The sequence below is a fragment of the Salvelinus alpinus genome, chromosome 3 (genome assembly GCF_045679555.1).
Source record: "Salvelinus alpinus chromosome 3, SLU_Salpinus.1, whole genome shotgun sequence".
NCBI classification, from domain to species: domain Eukaryota; kingdom Metazoa; phylum Chordata; class Actinopteri; order Salmoniformes; family Salmonidae; genus Salvelinus; species Salvelinus alpinus.
Genome location: NC_092088.1, coordinates 28,297,726 through 28,322,498, shown reverse-complemented (window position 1 = coordinate 28,322,498; position 24,773 = coordinate 28,297,726). Strand labels below are relative to the sequence as shown.

General features: G+C 43.6%; 1 protein-coding gene across 2 annotated transcripts in view; it reads left to right on the top strand.

Moving 5' to 3' along the window:
* Window positions 1-22,486, top strand: part of kansl1a (KAT8 regulatory NSL complex subunit 1a) — a 57,958-nt gene extending 35,472 nt beyond the window's left edge. For both annotated transcript variants that reach the window (XM_071392429.1, XM_071392427.1), the window contains 11 exons: window positions 7,167-7,308; window positions 7,900-8,057; window positions 8,425-8,560; window positions 15,629-15,800; window positions 17,132-17,287; window positions 17,628-17,849; window positions 18,152-18,309; window positions 18,605-18,784; window positions 19,292-19,404; window positions 20,213-20,456; window positions 20,785-22,486. In XM_071392429.1, coding sequence (XP_071248530.1) covers window positions 7,167-7,308; window positions 7,900-8,057; window positions 8,425-8,560; window positions 15,629-15,800; window positions 17,132-17,287; window positions 17,628-17,849; window positions 18,152-18,309; window positions 18,605-18,784; window positions 19,292-19,404; window positions 20,213-20,456; window positions 20,785-20,982 — 1,879 coding nt within the window. In that variant the 3' untranslated portion in view covers window positions 20,983-22,486. The remainder of the gene's footprint in view (window positions 1-7,166; window positions 7,309-7,899; window positions 8,058-8,424; window positions 8,561-15,628; window positions 15,801-17,131; window positions 17,288-17,627; window positions 17,850-18,151; window positions 18,310-18,604; window positions 18,785-19,291; window positions 19,405-20,212; window positions 20,457-20,784) is intronic.
* The last annotated feature ends 2,287 nt before the right edge of the window (window positions 22,487-24,773 follow it).

Sequence of the window (24,773 nt, the reverse complement as noted above, 5' to 3'; positions counted from 1 at the left end):
TTAATAAATTAGGCTTATTTAATTAATTGTCCCTGTAGTTTTCTGCATCCTGCTTCCCCTTATCTGTGACCTTTCTACCACATGGCTTGCTTTGTTTGCCAGCTAGATTGGCATACTACAGCTTTGTGGGAGTGACTAATACAGAATACAGTGGGTGAATCTCCATTGTATTTTCTTGATTTCTTGTGCCCCTCCTTGCCTCCCTACTCAAAATGGATTGGAGGAGAAAATCAGAGGGCAGGAACCTCGGAGGAATCATGCAAATACATTTGAGATTCACACACAAAAAAATCTTATTTGACAGGGAAGAAATGGATCACCACCTGAGCTGACGTATCCTACAACACGTGTATAGACCAGCCTGGTCCCCCACGGCAGATCAATTCAACACTTGCCTATCTGCGAGGCACGCCACAGTTCCTGACTGATTGGTGCAATCGAATGTGCAATATGGTGCTTCATGCTGCTGCTGTTAGGGTGCCAATTTGGGACGCAGCCCCAGAGATGTAAATGAGATACCGGTTCATTGATTAGATAAGAGCTTGTTCAGGAGGGCGTGGTGTTACGAAAATAATATGCGTCTAGATCTCCGTTTCGCCTGGGATGGGGAATCTCCTTGGCTTCTATGCCTTACATTTCTATCTGCAATACCCCTAGAGAACTTGCATTGCATTTAATAAGCCACCATGGATCCTGAAGAGAGATTAGTGAAAATTAAATTCCTGTTTTCCTCACTGCTTTTCAATTAGGACAGTTGGAGTTGGAATTTAAGTTTACTTCCTGTATTGACTGAATTTAATTTATCACATTCCTGATCTATAATCCTATACCACAGTAGGTCACTTTGTCCTTTATCCAAAAGACATTTCCCCCTTTGATGGTGATAATCAGTGATGTGGTGGTAAATCTAGATACATAAACTGAAAGGAGTTTGTGGTGAATACAGTAACGCTCCCTATACTTGCAATGCATTTTTATGCAAAAGGTGGGTAACCCGTGTAAACTGCGTTCTCCCTCCACTACACCACTAGCCCCCAAAAATCCATGCCTTGCGGCCAAAGTGGCCGTTGTGCACTTGGGCTGAATATTATAATTCACTTCTGCCGGTCAAATTTGCACTACTCAAATCAAATGTATTTATATAGCCCTTCTTACATCAGCTGATATCTCAAAGTGCTGTACAGAAACCCAGCCTAAAACCCCAAACAGCAAGCAATGCAGGTGTAGAAGCACGGTGGCTAGGAAAAACTCCCATGAAAGGCCAAAACCTAGGAAGAAACCTAGAGAAGAACCAGGCTATGAGGGGTGGCCAGTCCTCTTCTGGCTGTGCCGGGTGGAGATTATAACAGAACATGGCTAAGATGTTCAAATGTTCATAAATGACCAGCATGGTCAAATAATAATAATCACAGTAGTTGTCGAGGGTGCAACAAGTCAGCACCTCAGGAGTAAATGTCAGTTGGCTTTTCATAGCCGATCATTAACCTCTCTGGTACAAGTGGGACGGTAGTGTTCCACCTCGACAACAGCCAGTGAAATTGCAGGGCGCCAAATTCAAAACAACAGAAATCCCATAATTAAAATTCCTCAAGCATACAAGTATTATCCACCATTTTAAAGATAAACTTGTTGTAAATCCAACCACAGTGTCCGATTTCAAAAAGGCTTTACTGCGAAAGCACACCATGCGATTATGTTAGGTCCGCACCTAGTCACAGAACCATACAGCAATTTTTCCAGCCAAAGAGAGGAATCACAAAAGGCAGAAATAGAGAGAGAATTAATCACTAACCTTTGATCTTCATCAGATGGCACTCAGGACTTCATGTTACACAATACATGTATGTTTTGTTCGATAAAGTTCATATTTATATCCAAAAATCTCAGTTTACATTGGCGTGTTATGGTCAGAAATGCATTGTCTCAAACAAACATCCGGTGAAAGTGCAGAGAGCCACATCAAATTACATAAACATTGATAAACGATACAGTGTTATTCATGGAAATAAAGATAAACTTCTCCTTAATGCAACCGCTCTGTCAGATTTTGAAAACACTTTACGGCGAAAGCACACTTTGCGATTATGTTAGGTCTGCATCTATCAGAAACCCATACAGCCATTTTCCAGCCAAGGAGAGTGTCAGAAATAGCATTAAAATTAATCACTTACCTTTGATGATCTTCATCTGGTGGCACTCCCAGGTCTCCATGTTAGACAATAAATGTTTGTTTTGTTTGATAATGTCCCTCTTTATGACCAAATACCTCCTTTTTTGTTTGCGCGTTTTGTCCAGTAATCCAGTATTAAAAGGCGCGTGCACTAATTCCAGACAGTTAAAAAAAAATAAAAAATACAATAAAAGTTAGTAGAAACATGCCAAACGATGTTTAAAATCAATCCTCCGGTTGTTTTTGTCATAAATAATAAATAATATTTCAACCGGACAAAAGCTTTGTCAATAGGAAAGGAGAAACAAGAAAGGCGCGTTCCCGATCAGGGCGCATAGCTGATGAATGGAAATTTCCACTGACCACTGATTGAAAGTGCTGTATCTCCCTAATTTTTCAGAGTAAAAGCCTGAAACAATGCCTAAAGACTGGCCACACATGTAGAGGAATACACTGAGCTCGTGAACTGGGTCCTAAGTCTTTGTATGGTGGATAGGCTTACAATGGAAAAACAGCCTTTCAAAATAATAGTAGACATTATTTTAACTGTTTTGGGAACTTTAGAGTGTTTTCTATCCAACTCTACTAATTATATGTATATCCTATCTTCTGGGACTTAGTAGCAGGCAGTTTAATTTGGGCACGCTTTTCATCCAAAATTCCGAATGCTGCCCCCTACCCTAGTGAAGTTAAGAGTATCTCTATCGCTCCTGCTGTCTCTAGAGAGTTGAAAACAGCTGGTCTGGGGGGATAGGTAGCACGTCCGGTGAACAGGTCAGGGTTCCATAGCCGCAGGCAGAACAGTTGAAACTAGAGCAGCAGCACGGCCAGGTGGACTGGGGACAGCAAGGAGTCGTCATGCCAGGTAGTCCTGAGGCATGGTCCTAGGGGGGGGACAGGAAGATCACGTCAGTGACTCAACCCACTCAAGTGACGCACCCCTCCTAGGGACGGCGTGGGAGAGCACCAGTAAGCCAGTGACTCAGCCCCAGTGGAGCGGAACCGGCCAGGCAGAGACGGCAAGGGCGGTTCGTTGCTCCAGAGCATTTCCGTTCACCTTCACACTCCTGGGCCAGACTACACTTTCCTTTCTCTTTCCTTTCTCTGCGCTCCGGAGCATCTCTCACTGGCACACATCCCAAATCTTATTTGCTATTACCTGTGATTGTGAGCCGAGGGCTCTGAGAAGGACCCAGTTTAGGTGAAGACCGAGACATCAGGGATGCAACGGCTTAGTCCTTCTTATTGGATTTAGGAAAGAACGTACCAGCGGCCACTGCTCTTCCCCATTGCATCGGCTGCTGCTAAAATGTCACTGCCACTCCCCAAAAATATAGAACATGAAGAAATATTTTTGCAGAGGAGCACTTTGAAGTTGTAAGAACTGTCCACGTTTACTTTTCCTCACAAAAGGATGAGTATCAAGCAGCAAAATCACTGTCAAATTTTATTTGTCACTTGCGCCAAATACAGCAGGTGTAGTAGACCTTACATTGAAATGCTTATTTACAAGCCCTTAACCAACAATGCAGTTAAGAAAATTCAAAAAAAAAGTACGATTAACAACTATTTAAAGAGCGGCAGTAAATAACAATAGCAGGGCTATATACAGGGGGTACCGATGCAGAGTCAATATGCGGGGGCACCGGAATCGCGGTAATATGTACATGTAGGTAGCGTTATTAAAGTGACTATGCATAGATAAGAGAGTAGCAGCAGCGTTCCGGGGGGGGGCAATGCAAATAGTCTGGGTGGCCATTTGATTAGCTGTTCAGGAGTCTTATGGCTTGGTGGTAGAAGCTATTTAGGAGCCTCTTGGACCTAGACTTGGCACTCCGGTACCGCTTGCCGTGCGGTAGCAGAGAGAACAGTCTATGACTAAGGTGGCTGGAGTCTTTGACAATTTTTATGGCCTTCCTCTGACACCGTCTGGCATAGAGGTCCTGGATGGCAGGAAGCTTGGCACCGGTGATGTACTGGGCCGTTCGCACTACCCGCTGTAGTGCCATGCGGTCGGAGGCCGAGCAGTTGCCATACCAGGCAGTGATGCAACCCGTCAGGATGCTCTCGAGGGTGCAGCTGTAGAACCTTTTGAGGATCTGAGGACCCATGCCAAATCTTTTGTCTCCTGAGGGGAAATGGGTTTTGCCGTGCCCTCTTCACGACTGTCTTGGTGTGCTTGGACCATGTTAGTTTGTTGATGTGGAACTTGAAGCTCGGTAGCAGCAACATTATGTCCAAAACAAGTTAGGAACAACGCGAAAAAACAAACAAAATAGCATGGTTGGTTAAGAGCCGTTAAGACTGCAGCCCTCCCCTCCGGCGCCACCGTAAAAAATGTACTACTCCAATAGTAATAATAGTTTACCAGCTTGTTATATGTGAGAAAAAATATTCAGAAATTACATTGCCACGAGCAGTGGAAAGATATTGCGATAGGTGAAATGTTTCAGTCACACAGTTTGTCACATGAGCTCGGGGTTTGCTTCACACTTTTATGTGGTAGCCACGGGACCAAAACAGTGGCGAAATTGAGTCTTGTGCTTCAACGCCCTAAGTAGTTGTGGAAATTGACCCAATATGTACTTTCAGCATCTTCATCATATTGCAGTCTACCTTTTAAAGTCCAGGTAGAAGATAGTGGATGTACAGTGCATTCGGAAAGTATTCAGACCCCTTGATTTATTTTCTTGTGATTTTGTTACTTTAGCCTTATTCTAAAATGTATTTTATCAATCTATTATCAATTTGGCTCCGAGACCAAAACATTTCTGCAGCATTGAACGTCCCCAAGAACACAGTGGCCTCCATCATTCTTAAATGGAAGATGTTTGGAACCACCAAGACTCTTCCTAGAGCTGGCCAAACTGAGCAATTGGGGAAGAAGGGCCTCGGTCAGGGAGGTGACCAAGAACCTGATGGTCACACTGACAGAGCTCCGGAGTTCCTCTGTGGAGATGGGAGAACCTTCCAGAAGGACAGCTATCTCTCCAGCACTCCAGCAAACAAGTTTCTCTGGTCTGATGAAACCAAGTTTGAACTCTTTGGCCTGAATGCGAAGCGTCACGTCTGGAGGAAACCTGGCACCATCTGTACGGTAAAGCGTGGCGGCAGCAGCATGCTGTGGGGATGTTTTTCAGCGGCAGGGACTGGGAGACTAGTCAGGATCGAGGGAAATATGAACGTAGCAAAGTACAGAGAGATCCTTGATGAAAACCTGCTCCAGAGCGCTCAGGACCGCCGACTGGGGCGACAGTTCATCTTCCAACAGGACAACGACCCTAAGCTCACAGCCAAGAACACAAAGTAGTAGCTTTGGGACAAGTCTCAATGTCCTTGAGTAGCCTAGCCAGAGCCCGGACTTGAACCGGATCGAACATCTCTGGAGAGACCTAAAAATAGCTGTGCACTAACACTCCCCATCCAATGTGACAGAGCTTGAGAGGATCTATAGAGAAGAATGGGAGAAACTCCCTAAATACAGGTGTGCGAAGCTTGTAGCATCATACCCAAGAAGACTCTAGGCTGTAATCGCTGCCAAAGCTGCTTCAACAAAGTACTGAGTAAATAGTTTGAATACTGACGTAAATGTGATATTTCAGTTTTTTTAAGATCAACTGTCTTTGTTTTGTCATTATGGGTTATTGTGTGTAGATTGAGGGGTGGTGGGGGGGGGGGTAAAAACAATTGTTATGGCCTTATTCTAAAATTAATTCAATGTGGGAAAAGTGAAGGGGTCTGAATGCTTTCTGAATGCTCTGTATACATGGTTTCTAACTTGATTTTTTAAGTGTACAATTTATGCTCCCTGCATATAAAAGCCACAAAGACATTTACATTTCAGTCCTTTAGCAGACGCTCTTATCTAGAGCGTCTTATGGTGGTGGCAGGTTACCTAGTAGTGGTTAGAGCGTTGGGCCAGTACCCGAAAGGTTGCTGGATCGAATCCTCTAGCTGACGAGGTACAAATCTGCCCCTGAACAATGCAGTTAACCCACTGTTCCCCGGTAGGCCGTCATTGTAAATAAGAATTCTTAACTGACACGTCTAGTTTAAAATATATATTTTTAAATAGGCGCAATTAGTATTACGTGCCTTGCTCAAAGGCACATCGACAGATTTATCACCTCGGGGAATCGAACCAGTGTCCTTGCGGTTACTGACCCAACACTCTTAACCACTAGGCTACCTCCCGAAGATTGATGAAACGGCCCGAACACGGTATTTTTGACTCACACGGTGTGCCAACTGTAGTTTAAACATGGTGTAAGCTGGTACGCACCAAGTTGTACTTTACGTTTTAGTATGGAAAACGGCTGAGGATTTTTCTACAATCACAACATATTGACACAATTACAGTCTTTATAGAATTAAAAATCTAATTTAATCAATTACATGTGGAAAGACTTATTTGAGTAAACATCAAACCAGCAGCAGATGAAACAGTGAATTCTCTCTCTGGTTTTAGCTTGCGGCCACAACTGTCTAGCTGACTAGCTGTAGGATATTTACCGGCCCATACCAGTGACAGACTTGGTTATGTTATCGATATATGGTAGGACACAAATAAAATCTATCTCACTTATTTTGTTAGCGAGAAGGAAACGACCACAAATTAATTCAGAAACGAGATAAAGAGGATAGCTAGCTATACAAACCAACTTTTGCTGATGCCTCTTCAACAAGAAGCAACTGTGACAACACGTCCCTCAGTATTGATACTTTGCCACAGAAGTTGAATGTTTGCTATTTGACGTAGATGGTCGTTAATATTGTATGATTTGTGAATTACCCAATGTTGAAAAATTTGATATTTGCATAATGTTTGGGCAATACGGTGTGGCTTTTGCATTCATTTGTGTAGGCATTCAAGACGAAATGATTCCAATTACACAGTAATTAAATTATTTTATCAATGTAAAAATTCAGACAACAGACAAGTTGGTTCGATGAACACTTGTTCACCCCTGTGTGTCTGTGTGACTTTCCGGTTTAGATGGAAGCGGGCGGAGAGTCGCTACACCATCGAGCGGGCCTCCATCATCAGCCACTGGAACTGGCTCCAGGCCCACATCTCAGACCTGGAGTACCGTATCCGCCAGCAGACAGACGTCTACCGACAGATCCGTGCCAACAAGGTACAGCACCGCCTCAACATTGGGCTAATTGTGCACGGTTTAATAATATAAGAGTAATATGGACATTTCATCCAAAGCGACTTGCAGAAGTGACAACCTTGTCACTGACATATTCAAGTATATGTGGCCCATGCAGTAGTCAAACCCACATCCCTGGTGTTGCTTCGACCATGCTCTAACCCATTTAGCCATTTGAATTTTTCCATCCAGACCTGCAGCATGTACATGTGAAAGTGGCCTGTAAAGAGATTAGCATGAGCAATACCACAGATGCCATGTAGCACTAAATATAGTAGTGCCACTATTCACTATTGTGGTAGTACTAGTACACGCATGACCTATATAAACGTCCTGTATACGTTAGTCCGTCTTTTAAGATGCGGTCTTAATTGTCTGGGACAATCAAGTGCAGCTCTTATCACACAAAATATATCCCATTGCAAGTCACATGATACAAATGTAGCAGGTAAATTACACCATCACACACGCACCTTGTGTAGGATGTGGGTTTGTCTCTCGCTTTAGTTGGTAGCCTATACAGTATTATTTCATGTCTGTGGCTGATGTATGTTATTTATCTCCACCCCTCAGGGCTCAGTGGAGTTGGGAGGCGTGGCGCCCAGTGCGTTGGTGGTGGGCGGGGCAGGAGTTAAGACCGAGCCTACTCCCCAGGACTGTCAGGTCACCATCACAGAATCTGGACCCTGGAGAGGCCAGAATGGCAGGCCGGTCAATGGGGTCCTCAACAGGTATACACACACAGAATGCTTAACCTAACTAAAGCATAGATTCTTCAAGTGTATCTATTTGGAGGAAGAACCTATGAAAAGGCACTAACTTGCTCTTTTCTCGTGTGTAGTAACAATGATAGATTGGAAACGTAATTCATTCACATTGCTGTCTAGTGTCTGTTTCAGCCTGCCTTTGTAAATTAGTATTGAGGTGGAGGCCTAGAAGGAATGTAATTTGCTTCAACAAATTGTTGTCTCCAAGTGCCAATGACTACCCTATTCAAAGAGCACCTTGCATACCAGTCTCGAGCTATACAGTTTTTACCCATTTGAGCGCTCTATCCATTGCTTCTTCACTTCACCGGGTCTTGTCTCTCCTTTCCAGGGTGTCAGAGAGTAACACCAAACACCAACCCAGCCCCAATGACAGCACCTGTGTGGCCGCCCGCACGCGCCCCTTACTTAACTGCAGACGACGGAGACTTGTACAGCCTAACACAGTACCTAACCTCAATGGCAAGGTATGTTTCTGCGTGTGCACTTGCAGATGCATGTAGACCCATAGTATGCGTTCCTCCTGCCCAGCACTAAAACAATAACTTTTTCCAGTGTTGAGTGTTTTGTTATTTATCCTCTTGTGCTCGTGGATTACATAGGACTATATTGTGTTATCGATTCTATTGTGTGTTTGAGTGGGCTATAAACCTAGGGTAATAACTTCTGAAGGACTAATGGTTATATTAAAATCAATTTGTTCCCATATTTTTCCCAGATATGCCGCTATGCAAATGATATGTCATTAGTATCCTTACCCGTAGTCCATATTGTTAAAAAAAAATGTGACCAAGGGAACAAGCAGTGATCTACCTACAGTGCATTCGGAAAGTATTCAGACCCCTTGATTTCCCCCCCCACATTTTGTAACCGCCTTAATCTAAAACGGATTAAATAGTTTTTTCCCCTCATAAATCTACACACAATACCCCATAATGACAAAGCAAAAACAATTTTATAGAAATTTGTGCAAATGTACTGCAAATAAATTAAAATAAATCACATTTACATAAGCATTCAGACCCTTTACTCAGTACTTTGTTGAAGAACATTTGACAGCGATTACAGTGTCGAGCCTTCTTGGGTATGACGCTACAAGCATGGCACTTGTATTTGGGAGTTTGTCCCATTCTTCTCTGTCAATCCTCTGAAGCTATCGGGTTGGATTGGGAGCGTCGCTGCACAGCTATTTTCTGGTCTCTCCAGAGATGTTCGATCGGGTTCAACTCCGGGCTCTGACTGGGCCACGCAAGGATATTCAGAGACTTGTCCTAAAGCCATTCCTGCGTTGTCTTGCTTTGGGCCATTGTCTTGTTGGAAGGTGAACCTTCGCCCTAGTCTGAGAACCTGCTCCAGAGTGTTCAGGACTTCATCAAGGATATCTCTGTACTTTGCTCCATTCATCCTTCCCTCATTCCTGACTAGTCTCCCAGTCCCTGCCGCTGAAAATCATCCCCACAGCATGATGCTGCCACCACCATGCTTCACCGTGGGGATGGTATTGGCCAGGTGATGAGCAGTGCCTGGTTTTCTCCAGATGTGACACTTGGCATTCAGGCCAAATAGTTCAATCTTGGTTTCATCAGACCAGATAATCTTGTTTCTCAAGGTCTTGAGAGTCCTTTAGGTGCCTTTTGGCATATTCCAAGCGGCCTGTCATGTGCCTTTTACGGAGTGGCTTCCATCTGGCCACTACCATAAAAGCCTGATTGGTGGAGTGCTGCAGAGATGGTTGTCCTTCTGGAAGGTTTTCCCATCTCCACAGAGGAATTCTGGAGCTTTGTAAGTGACTATTGGATTCTTGGTCACCTCCCTGACCGAGGCCCTTCTCCCCCGATTGCTCAGTTTGGCCTTTCGGCCAGCTTCAGGAAGAGTTTTGATGGTTCCAAACTTCCATTTAAGAATGATGGAGGCCACTGTGTTCTTGGGGACCTTCAATGCTGCAGAAATGTTTTGGTACCCTTCCCCAGATCTGTGCCTCGACAAGATCCTGTCTTAAAGCTATATGGACAATTTCTTCGACCTCGTGACTTGGTTTTTGCTCTGAAATGCATTAAGGGGTATTGTGTGTAGATTGAGGGGGTAAATAGAATAAATTTTAGAATAACGCTGGGACCTAACAAAATATTGGGGTCTGAATACTTTCCGAATGGAGGTGTTTGCCTTTCCGTAACATGTCCAATCAATTGAATTTACCACAGGTGTACTCTGATGAAGTTCTAGAAGCATCTCAATGGAAACAGGATGCACCTGAGCTCTCATAGCAAAGGGTCTGAATACTTATGTACATTTCTGACTTAAATTCTTTATAAATTTGCAGAAATGTCTAAGTCTGTTTTCGCTTCGTCATTATGGGGTATTGTGTGTAGATTGAGGGACATGTTTTATTTAATCCACTTTAGAATAAGCCTGTAATGTAACAAAATGTGGGAAAAGTGAAGGTCTGAATACTTTCCGAATGCACTGTACCTATAGTGCCTTCAGAAAGTATTCATACCTCTTGACTTATTCCACATTTTGTTACAGCCTGAATTCAAAATGTATTTTAAAATCTCCCCCTTCTACCCACAATACCCCATAATGACAAAGTGAAAGTGTGTTTAGAAATGTTTGCAAATGTATTGAAAATTAAATGCATGAATATCTCATTTACATAAGTATTCACACCCGAGTCAATAATTTGTGGAAGCACCAACAGTCTCTACTGCACTTTACCGATCTGGGCTTTATGGGAGAGTGGCCAGACGGAGGCCACTCCTGAGAAAGAGGCACGTGATAGCATGCTTAGAGTTTCCAAGAAGGCACTTGAAAGACTCCGAGCACAAGGCAGAACACTCAGTGGCGTGTTTGTTGGGTTTAGCACTAGAAAGTACTTTCATTGTACGTGCACTTTTGTTCCCTCTTTTTTCTCTTCCCAATTTCATGGTATCCGATTAGTAGTTAGTCTTGTCTCGTCGCTGCAAATCCCGTACGGACTCGGGAGAGGCGAAGGTCGAGAGCCATGCGTCCTCCGAAACACAACCTTACCAAGCCGTACTGCTTCTTGACGATGCCCGCTTAACCCGGAAGCCAGCCACACCCATGTGATCTGAGGAAACACCGTACACCTGGTGACCGTGTCAGCGTGCATGCGCCCGGGCCGCCACAGGAGTCACTAGTGCGATGGGACAAGGACATCCCTGCCGGCCAAACCCTCCCCTAACCCGGATGACGCTGGGCCAAATGTGCGTCTCCCCATGGGTCGCTGCCGGCTGCGACAGAGCCTGGACTCGAACCTGGATCTCTAGTGGCACAGCTAACAACTGCGATGCAGTCCTTAGACCACTGCGCCACTCGGGAGGCCATGTACTTGTGCACATTACATTTAACACTTGAAATTGTGTTTTCCAGGCCTGGAAAAAGTTTGGGAAAAGTCATGGAAAGAAACTTCATAATTTCTGTTAATGTAATTTGAGGCAAAGTTATTTTTTATATTTGATCAATCAAATAAAAATCAGCATTTCAGCCAGGCTCAGAATTAAACTTCAGAGCATCTGTATTTGCGCGCATCACCTGCATGTGTGCGAGACGAGTGGGCCGTAGCTCTTGGAAAGAGAGACAGTCAGACATTGCAACAGCGGGTAGGCCTAGCCTATAAAATATAATAGAGAAAAGACTTAAGTACCCAATTCAAATCACATCTTGTACCCTGTATTAATGTTTTTATGTCTTGTCCCGAAAGACTTTCCACCGACTCTTGCATACGAGTTTGATGTACTTACTTGACCGATAAAAAATATAAAAATAATATTTAAACAATTATTTTTGACGGTAACGAACGATTCACTTAGCCATTGTATTATTTGGTATTCGGTTCAATCACAGTGAATTGAATCAAAAAATATGTGAATCGCGAACAGTACTTTTAAGAAAACATATTTGTAGCCTTTTAGATTGTGGCTTCAAAATTCAAAAGGAACTTGCACAACCCGCCCACTGATCTTGATAGTATCACTGACCTTTAATAAGCTTTACGTATCGGCCTCAAGGGCCTTCGTCAGAGCTTTTTGAGTTTTTACATTTTTTAATTAGCACCCTTATGTAGACTTAGGCCCGCCCACATCCGTTCAATGCATCGAATGGGGTTGGAGTCGAAGGGGAAAACATAGTGCTACCAAATATAACAATACGCACTTCATAAATATTCAAATAAAGTGTGTACATAAAACGTATTAAACACGTCTGTAAAACCACAATGAGGACATCGACCTACCAAGCAAGTTTTCATAAATCATTGGGTACAGCGCAAGAAAAATGTCAGTGTAAACTGAAATAGGGGCATAATTCATGTTCAAATTTACAACATAACATGCATAGGCATTTCATCACCTTTAGGAAATAATGTCTGGAGGGTGAAAATCCCAAAACATTCTCTTTTGCGCAGAGTATTATTTATATCACCTCCCCTGTCTGATATCCTGACTTCCTTTATGCCACAAAATCTAAAGGTAGAAATGTCATGTTTTAGGTCATTAAAATGTACTGCTACTGGATAATCCCTGTTTCTCCTAATTTAACGTTTACGTGAACGAGAGGTTTTACCTACATAGCACAGCCCACATGGACATTTAATAATATAGATAATATGGGTGGTGGAGCACGTAATAATGTAATTTATTTGGAGCCGTTTTCCTGTATGTGGGTGGCAGAAATATTCAACATTCATCGTGTTGTTGCACTACTATACCTTTTATAGCTACCATTTGGAAGAGAGTGTAAAAGAGCCTGGCTGATTTTTATTTTGTGGCTGGCAGTTGGCATGGACCAATTTATCGCGTAAATTGCGACCTCCTATATACAATAAGTGGTGGATTCTTAAATTCAGCAGGCAAAGCTGGGTCCGATGATAAAACATGCCAGTGTTTCTTGACCACATCTCCCACTTTCCGCGAGTTCAAAGTATATGCAGTTGTGAACATTAGTGATCTTTAGTCCCGAGTGGGTCTTTTTTGTAGTAGTTCATCTCGTGTTTTCCCCAATGTCAAATTAAGAGCTTCATCCACACATTGTGGAAAATAGCCTCTTAGAATCCTATTGCGCATCTCTGCTGCTTTTTCTAGATAGTCCTCTGTGGAGTGGCATATACGGCGCAGTCTGAAAAACTGGCTTTTTGGAAGTCCTTTTTTTAATGGCTCGGGGTGGAAGCTGTCCCCATGTAATAGAGTATTTCTGTCTTTTCTATACAGAGTTGTAAACAGGGTTCCATTAGATTTCTTAATCCACATATCGAGGTAATGAACACGTTTTGTCACATTCAATAGTGAATTTGTGATTGGGGGTCAATGTCATTAAGTAATGCCATAGTCTGACAGCTCTATTCCCATTCCTCCTCAAATAGATTTTCGTTTTCATTATTAACACAACGTTCTTCAAAAAGGCCCACATAAAGGTTAGCATAGCTCGGAGTGAATGTGGAGCCCATCGATGTTCCATTCGTTTGGATGTAGTATTCATAATCAACCTGAAGTTAGTTACACTTTAAAACATATTCAGCCAGCTCTAGAATAAAGTTTGTTGGTGGGTATTCATTAGTATCTGTCTCTCAAATAGTGAGCTAGGGCTGCCAGCCCCCCCATATAGGGAATGCTGGTATATAGACTCTCGACATCTAATGTGACCAAAATAGTCTTTTGTTAAACCCGTTATTGGTGAGACCTTGTTTATGATGTCTATAGAGTCTTTCACATATGATGGCAATGCTTGCATATGAGTTTTAATAAGAGTCTACGAAGTTTGACAATGCCTCTAGCATTGAGCCTATTCCTGCAACCACTGGTCTGCCTGGATAATTGCCTTGTGTTTTTATGTTTGTGTTATTTCGGCAAAATGTACAGGCATGGACGTATGGTACATTTGCAGCAAAGATATTCAGGTTTTGAGAAGGTTATTTAATAGGGCTTGCTCCAGATTAGACCATATATCCCATTGGAACACCTGTGTGGGATTAACACTGTTTTCTGTAGAAACATTCATTACTGAGTTGTCTCTGAATGTCTTCTTTGTATTTTTCATAGTCTAAAACGACCGCAGCACCCCCCTTGTCTGCAGGTTTAATAACCAAAGATGAATCGTTCGTTAAGTGCCTGTTCTGTTCTAGTGAGGTTCTTCTGAATGTGGTTTGTTTTTCTCGTATATAGTGACATGGCTTCTTGTTCGACTAACCTACAATAGGTATTCATTGAGGAGTTGTTAACCATAGGACATAATTTGCTTTTGGGCTTAAAATGGGTACCAGCTGGGTTTCTAGGACCAAAAGTGTTTTGAAAACGTGCTTAAGTTTAATCTTGCAAAATAATTTAAACAGATCTACTTTCGTATCGAATGATTTGTCTGTAAATGCAGGTACAAAAGAGAGGCCCTTAGATAAGACTGAGACTTGCGCGCCAGTAAGGTCATTTCTGGAGAGGTTAATTACCGCGTGCTACTGGAGCTCTGTGTCCACGGCCTGTGTTCCTGGTCCCCTCTGACCGCTTGTGTCTCCTACGTCATTTCTTTTCTTTCGTGGAGTCTTGTTGTGCTCCTTTCGAGCAAAAAAAAACTGTTTTTGTGCGATGGTAGCGGGAGTCGCAATCTGTAGGGAATTCGCTCTCAGCGCATGCCTCTGTCGACTTGTTTTGTATTTACTTCCAGTTGATTTGGGCATCCAATTTATGGGACATTGCATCTCAATATAATGCTAGTCAGCCTGCAAAGTATGACAACTAGAAAAGGTGCACTTTCAGAAGAGAATTTGGGGGCTTGCTTCAGCTGAATAAAAAGATTTGTGGCCTACCATAGCCATTTGATAAATTGAATGAGCAAATTATTTCAAAAGGCATAAAATGTATTTGGTAGCAATGTTATACATCAAGTGGGATCAACCATCCTCCAGAAGATCTAATGGGTGTGCAGGCTTTTATTCTAGTCCCCCTCTAACAAACCAAATGTTTTAAATTAGCTGCTCAACAGGAACTTGATGAACTGGCTGACTCAAAAGCCTGCACACCCAGTGGATCTCCAGACTGAGGGTTGACCATGTGTTTTATACAGTTGCTTAACAGGTATTCTACTTTGTGCGGGGGGTGTGTAAGCTCCTTGCACAATGACAGGAGATGGTGCATGGGATTAGAGAGCAGCCTACCAGTGTCAATATCACATTACGCTTACTTTTTAAATATACATAGATACACCGCCAGTTGTTGGTCATGGAAATTAGGTGAAAAGTCATGGAAATCCATCTGTCAAAATGTGTGTGAATCCTTAAGTCACCTCCACTGTATTTTCCCGCTAGTCACAGTCAAGCCCTCAATGAGTTGAATCTGGTGAGTTCGTCCGGGGCAACAACAAACGTGTGCTGTTGGCAGTACTCAAGGGCTGGAGTTGAAAAACACTGCTCTAAACGATACTAGACATCATAATATTGCATAATATGACACATTAGGTATAAGTACAACTATTGTGACCCATGGGATTAAATGGGTTAGTAAACAAGTGACTTTTGGTTTGTCCCTTCCCAGGTCCCGAGAACCAGCGCTATCCTTTGCAGCTGCAGGGTCAACCCCTCCTCCTGTGTGACATGCGGGGGTCGCCCCAGCGCACCCAGAGAAGACCCCCAGTACGAGCTTCCCTCCCTGGAGCGCTTGTCCCACTTGGACCCGGGCGTCCACCCCATCCTCTCCCTCCCTGACGGTAAGGAGCCAGGAGCATAGAACCAGAATCTATTTTTCTATGAGCCAGGAGCCAACCCAGTACGGACTGATACCATACGCTCCATATATCTCTGTGCCCCTGCTTTGCCTGTTACATAACAGTGGTGTGGGCGTATACTGGTCAAAAGACTAATTATTTAATAAACGTGAGTCATTTTTGTCCATTGCGTTGTCACTATTCCTGATATTTTTGTTAGCTAGCCGCGATTGTTAGCAGCTAAGCAAGTCAGCTACCTGCTGCTACCTATATCAGTCAATAGGGCTTACTAGATTTCATCTTGACATCCAACTTTTAGCTACAGACCACAGGATTTGAAATAAAATGGAGTGGCGAGATGGTTGTTGTGTGGAGGATATGCTTTGACTTGCTCTCTTGTTGACTAAGTTCGCTGCGATAGCTAGCTAACAGCTTCTAAACAGCCAACATGACAACTCTTTATAAGCTACATTTGAAATAGTGACTGGCGAGATAGTTGTTGTATAGGCTTTGTCCTTTTTGCTAACGCCAAGTGTCGATTGCATGGGTTGCTAGCTAGCTTGTGTGCAGTGTGCACACCTGAGCTTGTCTCCTTCTCCCCACCATAGAATTTAAAGGAAAAATGTAAAGCTGCTGGACATTTGCATAATACTGGTCTTCAACAAATCAGACTGGCCTCTCTCAACCAAAGAGCATCATGTTGCTCTTTGGTTGAAAAAAAACGATACGAGTTTTTAGAATTAACTTTTACAAATTATTTTATTTTAAGCCTTCCAAAGGCCTCGGTGGCTTTTGGTTACTTCAACTTGTGACTTTTTAACATGACATTTAGGCTCATTTGCTTCAACCCTGACAATGTGCTTCTGAGCTAGTCTAGTTTGTTTACCTGCCAACCCACAGAAAAAAAGGAAAAGGTGAGGGCGCTTCAGCTAAAAACTGTAAATAAATGTGGATTTCTATCTAGCTAACCTGGCTGACTGTGGGGCTAAGCAATTCACTAATTTACAATTTGTTAGCTACTGTAACTTTCTCTCTAAAATGCTCTCGTAATGTTGCTTAATGCCTCCTAACAAGGTGACTCCAGTAATGTAAACATATTGCCGTTTGTGACGTAGCCATCTTTTATAGTAGTTCAGACTAGTTGACTGCCATTCCAGAAGCACCTTTTCACTTCCCTACTGTACACTTTATCACCATGGAGAGTGTGAAACAGCCTGTTTTATTTAAACCCCTCTTCCCTCCGTTCCTCCACCCACCTTGTCCCCTTTCCTTCTCTCATCTGCACGGACCATATCTTCTTGTGGATAACACTAAGTGCGTGTTTCTCTCCTTAGATGTGTGTATGAGCCTGCGGCTGCAGCAGGTGATGAAGAGCCACTGGCAGGGCAAGGCCCCCGAGAGGACCAAGCCCCTCAAGAAGCTCTCGCTCAAACACAAGCTCTCCTCCAAAGACAAGCACATCAAGCTGGCCAACTCGCTCATGGCACACAGTGAGTATATGTGGGCAGGACCACACACACGCATATGAAGCAATCCAATACACACCTAGTGTGGTCATACACACAACCTTTGGAAAGCAAGGTGTTTTTTTTCACAGTCAGGGATTACACATGACCCCTTGTGGACACAAAGATACACACCAACTCGCACCCAAAGGAGATAAACACAGCCTTTGGGAATCAACTTGTCAGCCATTGGCGAGTGTAGCACGTTGTCACATTTGTATTTATTTATTTTTTACCAGGAAGTCTCTTGACACACACACATACTATCCTAGCTGTGTAGAATGATAAAAATCCCCTGACCAGTGTCTCTACCCTTCCCCCACAGGACTGTCTCACTATAAGAGCCGGGCTGAGAAGCAGCAGCGGCGACAACACCACCACTTGGATGGCAACGGTGGGGTGCTGAGCGCCGCCAGGCTGGAGGGCCAGGCCCTCTGTAAGGCCGAGCGGCTTCTGCATGGCCTCCCCTCACCCTCCACAGGCCCCTATGACCGGAGCTACAGTCGCAAGAGGCCCCGCGAGCACTTGCTGGACAGGACCCACGGCTGTGAGTTAACCGCACCACTCAAAAGAACCAGACCTTGGTCAAATACTTACCAATAGTTGAACCGTGTTCGATCAGCTTACCAGGTGCAATGGAATCAATGGACTAGTCCCAAAAGTGCAAATCCCAAGCTAAATCGAGCTCCTCGTGTACTTTTGAGTACTTGAAAGCGTAATTTGACGTAGGATATGTATTTGATCCACGTCTGCTCAGAACACACAATCTGCTATCCATTTACAATGCAAAAGATGTGTGTCAAAACAATCATGACTAGTTGTTCATCTCTTTTCCCCTTTCTCTTCCAGCCACCCCAAAGCTCTTCCTGGACTCGGGCAGCCCCTGCTCGTCCTTGGCCAGCCTGCACTCGTCTCTCCACAGCCCCTCGCTGACCCGCCAGCTGTCCACTTCCTCGGAGAGCTCCACCCACATTGGCCCCAACAGTCTCAGCTTCTCCAACACACCCGTAAGCTCATCACAGCTTTTATTGACTGTTGTGTGGTCTAGGTGGATCATGAATGTGACAGCACGGGTTCTGTTCAGAAAGGTGCAATGTTACAAAACGTTCAGATAAAATATGCATTTTGTATTATGTGATTTTTGTTCATGTAGAATTGGGCATCATATCAGCTCTGTTACTCCCATTTCTATCTGCGCTGTTCTGAACGTTTTCCCTCACTAAATACGCCCCATACCTGTTCATAAATAGCTGTATGAATAAAGGTTATATATATTTTTTTTTTTACTCTGCGCCCCCTCAGCAGCCCATCCGGAGGAGGCGAGGCGAGAGCTCCTTTGACATCAACAACATTGTGATCCCCATGTCGGTTGCGGCCACCACGCGTGTAGAGAAACTACAATACAAAGAGATCGTCACCCCTAACTGGCGGGAAGTTGACATTTTCTCCCAGCCCATGGCAGAAGAGGAGAACCACACAGAGGTAAGATGTTGCTTCATTCCTAAGCTCTGCTTTGGGAACTGCCATGTATTTAGAATGACCAATGTTTGACTTTGCTTCGTTCTTTTAACTCGGTAGAGATACTCTGAATGATCGGCTATGAAAAGCCAACTGACATTTACTCCTGAGGTGCTGACCTGTTGCACCCTCGACAACCACTGTGATTATTATTATTTGACCCTGCTGGTCATCTATGAACATCTTGGCCATGTTCTGTTATAATCTCCACCCGGCACAGCCAGAAGAGGACTGACCACCCCTCATAGCCTGGTTCCTCTCTAGATTTCTTCCTAGGTTCTGGCCTTTCTAGGGAGTTTTTCCTAGCCACCGTGCTTCTACACCTGCATTGCTTGCTGTTTGGGGTTTAAGGCTGGGTTTTCTGTATAGCACTTTGTGACATCAGCTGATGTAAGAAGGGCTTTATAAATACAGTTGATTGATTTATGGATCAAGGAGTACTATCTTAATAACACATTTCTGTGTGTGTAGATGGAGGACCTCTCTGACGCGGCCTTCTCCCAGCTCCACCAGCCATGCCAGGATCAGGAGCGTTCCCGCTGGACCTGGATGGCCCTGGCCCCCGCCAAGAGGAGGGGCAGCAGGTCAGTAGGGGGCGCCTATAGTACACCCAACACACACTCATACACAGCACAGTACCTCATCACCACTGCCATACGTCTCAGTTTAGATAACTGTGCTCTACTTACCTTTATCTGTGACCTATTTGATCAATGTCAACACATTTGGTAGGAAATATTTCAGTGGGGTCTCTGCACATTGTCAATATGCCCTGAGTGTACAAAACATTAGGAACACCTGCTCTTTCCATGACATAGACTGACCAGGTAAATCCAGGTGAAAGCTATGATCCCATATTGATGTCACCTGTTAAATCCACTTCTATCAGTGGAGATGAAGGGGAGGGGACAGGTTAAAGCCTTGATACAATTGCGACACGGTTTGAGTGTGTAGAAATGCAACGCTGCTGGGTTTTTCAAGCTCAACAGTTTTCCATGTGTGTCAAGAATGGTCCACCACCCAAAGGACATCCAGCCAACTTGACACAACTGCGAGAAGCATTGGAGTCAACATGGGCCGGCATCCCTGTGGAACGCTTTTGACACCGTGTATTGTCCATGCCCCGACAAATTGAGGCTGTTCTGAGGCCAAAATGGGGTGCAACTTAATATTAGGAAAGTGTTCCTAATGTTTTGTACACATCCATATACTTATACATCCAAAGGCTTAAATAATCTAAATAAAGATTGTTTTCCACTAAAAGTTATGATTACTTGATAAATGATAAGGACAGGGCTCTCTAAAGAAGTGATAGGTAGTAACAGGGAAGTTAAGTTTGAACACATTTCCTGTGTTCTACGGTCCACTCATACCACAATCGTTGTCCCTCAGGTCGTACAAGTCCATGGATGGCAGGACCACACCGCTGCTGTGCAGCACCAACCCGCCCACTCCCCAGCCGGCGTCCCCTGACCCTGGACACTGCCCCCTTCTGCACGACTACAGCCACGTGGCGTCGCCCATAAGTCCGGACGCCACCTCCAACCCCCACACGCCGTGCTCACGCGACTCCCACCGCCTACTGTCCAGTGAGGACACGCGCTGCTCCACACCCGACTTCACCTTCGAGGAGAGGGTGAGGATGAACGTAACAACAGACACATGCACACATGAAGAATAACAGCGACTGGTCTTCGAGTCACTGTGCCCAGTAGTTTTTATGTTGGGATGATGACATATTCAGACATGGGAAAGCAGTCACAAGTTATAGCAGTTATATTGACTCTAGAAGACTAGGACGTTTCTGTACATTCTGAGTTCTCATTTGGTGAATGTTGGAACGTGAAGAATGAGAAGTAACCATTTCTTTGTCGATTTGCATCATTAGTTTAACTTGATTAACAAATTGTTGATTTGATGGTATTCAGTTGTACTTAAATTGACCCAATGATTTCCCCGAACAGACGGTGGCCCCTTGGGAGCATCGAAACTTCCCCCTGCCGGAGGACCCCTCTCCGGAGCCCGAGGTGGAGGGGGAAGATGAGATGAGGCGGTCGCGAATGCGCAGCGTCTCGTGTTGCCCGTCGACAGGCTATGACACAGACAGCCCCTTGCCTTGTGATGACGACGCCCCCAAACAGAAGGGCCATGCCCACCAATGAATGACTGACAGGCTGAGGTCCTCCTCAATCCCTACCCCTCTCTGGCATTAACAAGCAGAACCTCAAACTGAGAAAAAAGGCTATTTAAAAGGGTTCCTGTTTGATATTCAAACACCAGTCTAATACTATTTCACAGTTTTTAGTGAATATTATACGGAAGATGGAAGCCTTTCCCTACACTCTTGATGTTACAAAAATGATTTCTGTTGTAGGCTAAAACGATGTACATGGGGCTTAGTGGTGTTCCATATGTGGCGTGTACACTTGTAGCGCACTATGTAGCTGACTCCTCAAAGTATGGCCAAAGGGTGTTTTTCTATTGACTAGTTTGCTTGTATTTCCCATGTACATTTTCTAGTGGTGTGACAAATAACAAAACAAGAAAAAAAAAAAAATCCTCATACTCCCCAATTAACAGGTACATTTGGGATGTTTTGTGTCCTTTTTTCCCCTCTAGGGGTGGGGGGGGGGGGGGGGGCATTAGAAATCGTGGAGCACATCTTCTTTCATTGCCAAGTAGTTTTGTTGGGTTGCATGTCTTTTTTTGTTTGTCATTCCTTTCCTGACATTTTTTTTTTTTTTTTTTGTACCGTCTGTTCAATTAAGTCTCTTTCTTTTTGTGTTTTGAACAGTAATCATTCCTTTAGAAAATCTCTGCAGAGCACCCGGCGCCTCTGATCCCTCTGAGCTCTCGCTGTCTTGTTTGCGGGAGTGACTGCGGTAGAGAGGAACCTGGGTGTCCTAAGCACTTGTCCAACTTACAGGGAGCACGCACTACTGCATGCTAAACCATGCTAAGGCTAATCAAATCACCAGAGCACATAATAGAACAGGAACTTGCCACACAGGGAAAGGAAGTGGATGATGATCGGGGATGACCCTACTATCGGTTTAGTTCACTTTCCCCTTTCCTCAAATTATCATTGGTGTAGTATTATGTCAACATAGTCAAATTTATTTCAAATGGTAAAATCACACAGCTAATAGCTTTTTCATTTTGTTTTCCGGACATTGGTATGAGGCTACATGCTGGTGAATTATTGGACAATGTTTGTTAATGTTGATAATTAAGTTGTTTCTGGTTCAACTTGACAAGATAAAGTGTGTTATCTAGTTTCATATGTAGCAGCTCTTTGCTAGAAGCAACCCAGACCTCAGGTTTTACAGTTAAGGGAATATTTCTAATGCTGAGAAAATATTTGCCTCCCCCCACCAGATCGAGCCGATCTAAAGAGACTACTCTGTTGCAGAATAATGTTTTTTTTGTGTTGCCACTCCACAATGACAACCACACCACCATTTCCCCTCGTAACTAATTGCTATGCAAAATCTATGGTTGTATAATTTTACACCTGTTTTTACGCCACAGTCCTTCAATCCCTGTACTTTGTTTTGTAGTTTAAGCAAGATGTAAATGTACTGGTCCAATTGTTGCAGCAGTTAACCTAATCAAAAGCAGAATTGTTTTTGTAAATAGTACCATTAAAACATTTGTTTAACTTGGGATAATTGTCAGTGTTCTTTCACTTTCTCACACATAGGAAAACATTGCACAGGTTTACTACAACTTTGTGTAATGCTTGATGTCAACTCCGATCAAATGATGACATACATTTGAAGTCGGAAGTTTACATACACTTAGGTTAGAGTCATTAAAACTCGTTTTTCAATCACTCCACAAATTCCTTGTTAAACTATAGTTTTGGCAAGTCGGTTAGGACATCTACATTCTGCATGACATAAGTCATTTTTCCAACAATTGTTTACAGACAGATTATTTCACTTATTCACTATCTCAATTCCAGTGGGTCAGAAGTTTACATACACTTAAATTGACTGCCTTTAAACAGCTTCAAAAATTCCAGAAAATGATGTCATGGCTTTAGAAGCTTCTAATAGGCTAATTGACATAATTTGAGTCAATTGGAGGTGTACCTGTGGATGTATTTCAAGGCCTAACTTCAAACTCAGTGCCTCTTTGCTTGATATCATGGGAAAATGTAAAGAAATTAGCAAAGACCTCAGAAAAAAATTGTATGCAAGTATTAACACCATGGGACCACGCAGCTGTCATACCGCTCAGGAGGAGACGCGTTCTGTCTCCTAGAGATGAACATGCTTTGGTGCGAAAAGTGCATATCAATCCCAGAACAACAGCAAAGGACCTTGTGAAGATGCTGGAGGAAATGGGTACAAAAGTATCTATATCCCCAGTAAAACGAGTCCTACATCGACATAACCTGAAAGGCCGCTCAGTAAGGAAGAAGCCGCTGTTCCAAAACCACCATTAAAAAATCCAGACCACGGTCTGCAACTGTACATGGGGACAAAGATTGTACTTTTTGGAGAAATGTCCTCTGGTCTGATGAAACAAAAATAGAACTGTTTGGCCATAATGACCATCGTTATGTTTGGAGGGATAAGGGGGATGCTTGCAAGCTGAAGAACACCATCCCAACCGTGAATCCCGGGGGTGGCAGCATCATGTTGTGGGGGTGCTTTTCTGCAGGAGGGACTGGTGCATTTCACAAAATAGATGGCGTCATAAGGAAAGGAAAATTATGTGGATATATTGAAGCAACATCTCAAGACATCAGTCAGGAAGTTAAAGCTTGGTTGAAAATGGGTCTTCCAAATGGACAATGACCCTAAGCATACTTCCAAAGTTGTGGCAAAATGGCTTAAGGACAACGAAGTCAAGCTATTGGAGTGGCCATCACAAAGCCCTGACCTCAATCCTGTAGATGGAATTTTTACTAGGATTTAATGTCAGGAATTGTGAAAAACTGAGTTTTAATGCATTTGGCTAAGGTGTATGTAAACTTCTGACTTCAACTGTACGATCGAGAAGCTGCAAGGGATTTGTCTCGAAAAAGTACCATAGCCATTAACGCTCATGAATGCACGTTGACCGTAAATGAGAAATGCTTTTCTTTGGAAGGTGGAAAAAAATGTTTTTCTGAACAAATATCGGACATAATAAAGACATTTCTGCTGTGCTTCAAACTCCGCTGTTCAGTATTGTAGTCATTAATTAACATTTTCTGAACATGATTTGTGGCAATAAAGGAGGCAAATGTTTCTTTGTAAAACTCAATTGGACTTTCTTTGTACACCATGTACCTGGGAAGAAGACTGATGCAGAATTTGTCTTAGCTTAGTGAATGTGCAACGTCCACAAACCATCTGCCAATGACGTCATGCCTACCACTGCCACCCTCATTAAGGGTGATAAAAGGGTAGGACCTACTGCCTGCCTCCCAGCTCTTCTCACAGACCCAGAGCTGCAGTGCAGACCCTAAGACCATACTTCATCCTCTTACCCACCTTAGGACAGAAATAAACATGTCAATGCTTATTAATTTAGTCTGTACCCTTAGCCTTACTAGATGCCAGGCAGGGAAATCCCTTACCTGACCAGGATGCATATTAACCCCAGAACCCCTGCCAAAGTGGTTGGGAATTCTTCAACAGCCGCTGCTTTAAGTCCTTCTCCACACGATTGACCTGGGCTGACGCAGAGTTCCAATACCATGACCCACGGAACGAACCTGGCCTCAGTGCACAGTTCCGAAGAGTACGAGTTATCAGCAACTCTGCAAAGAGGACCGACTGAAATCGACTGAGCGACCTTCACAAGGAAGGTGCATGGATTTGATCTGACAGGTCCAAGGTGGACTTTGTCAACTCTATTCCGAAAAAGCCTGATAATGACTGAGGAATGGAACACTTGTCACAAACGGGTGGAGGTGCCGGTACCAAAGCGGGTAGGTGGAATGATCTCCCATGCA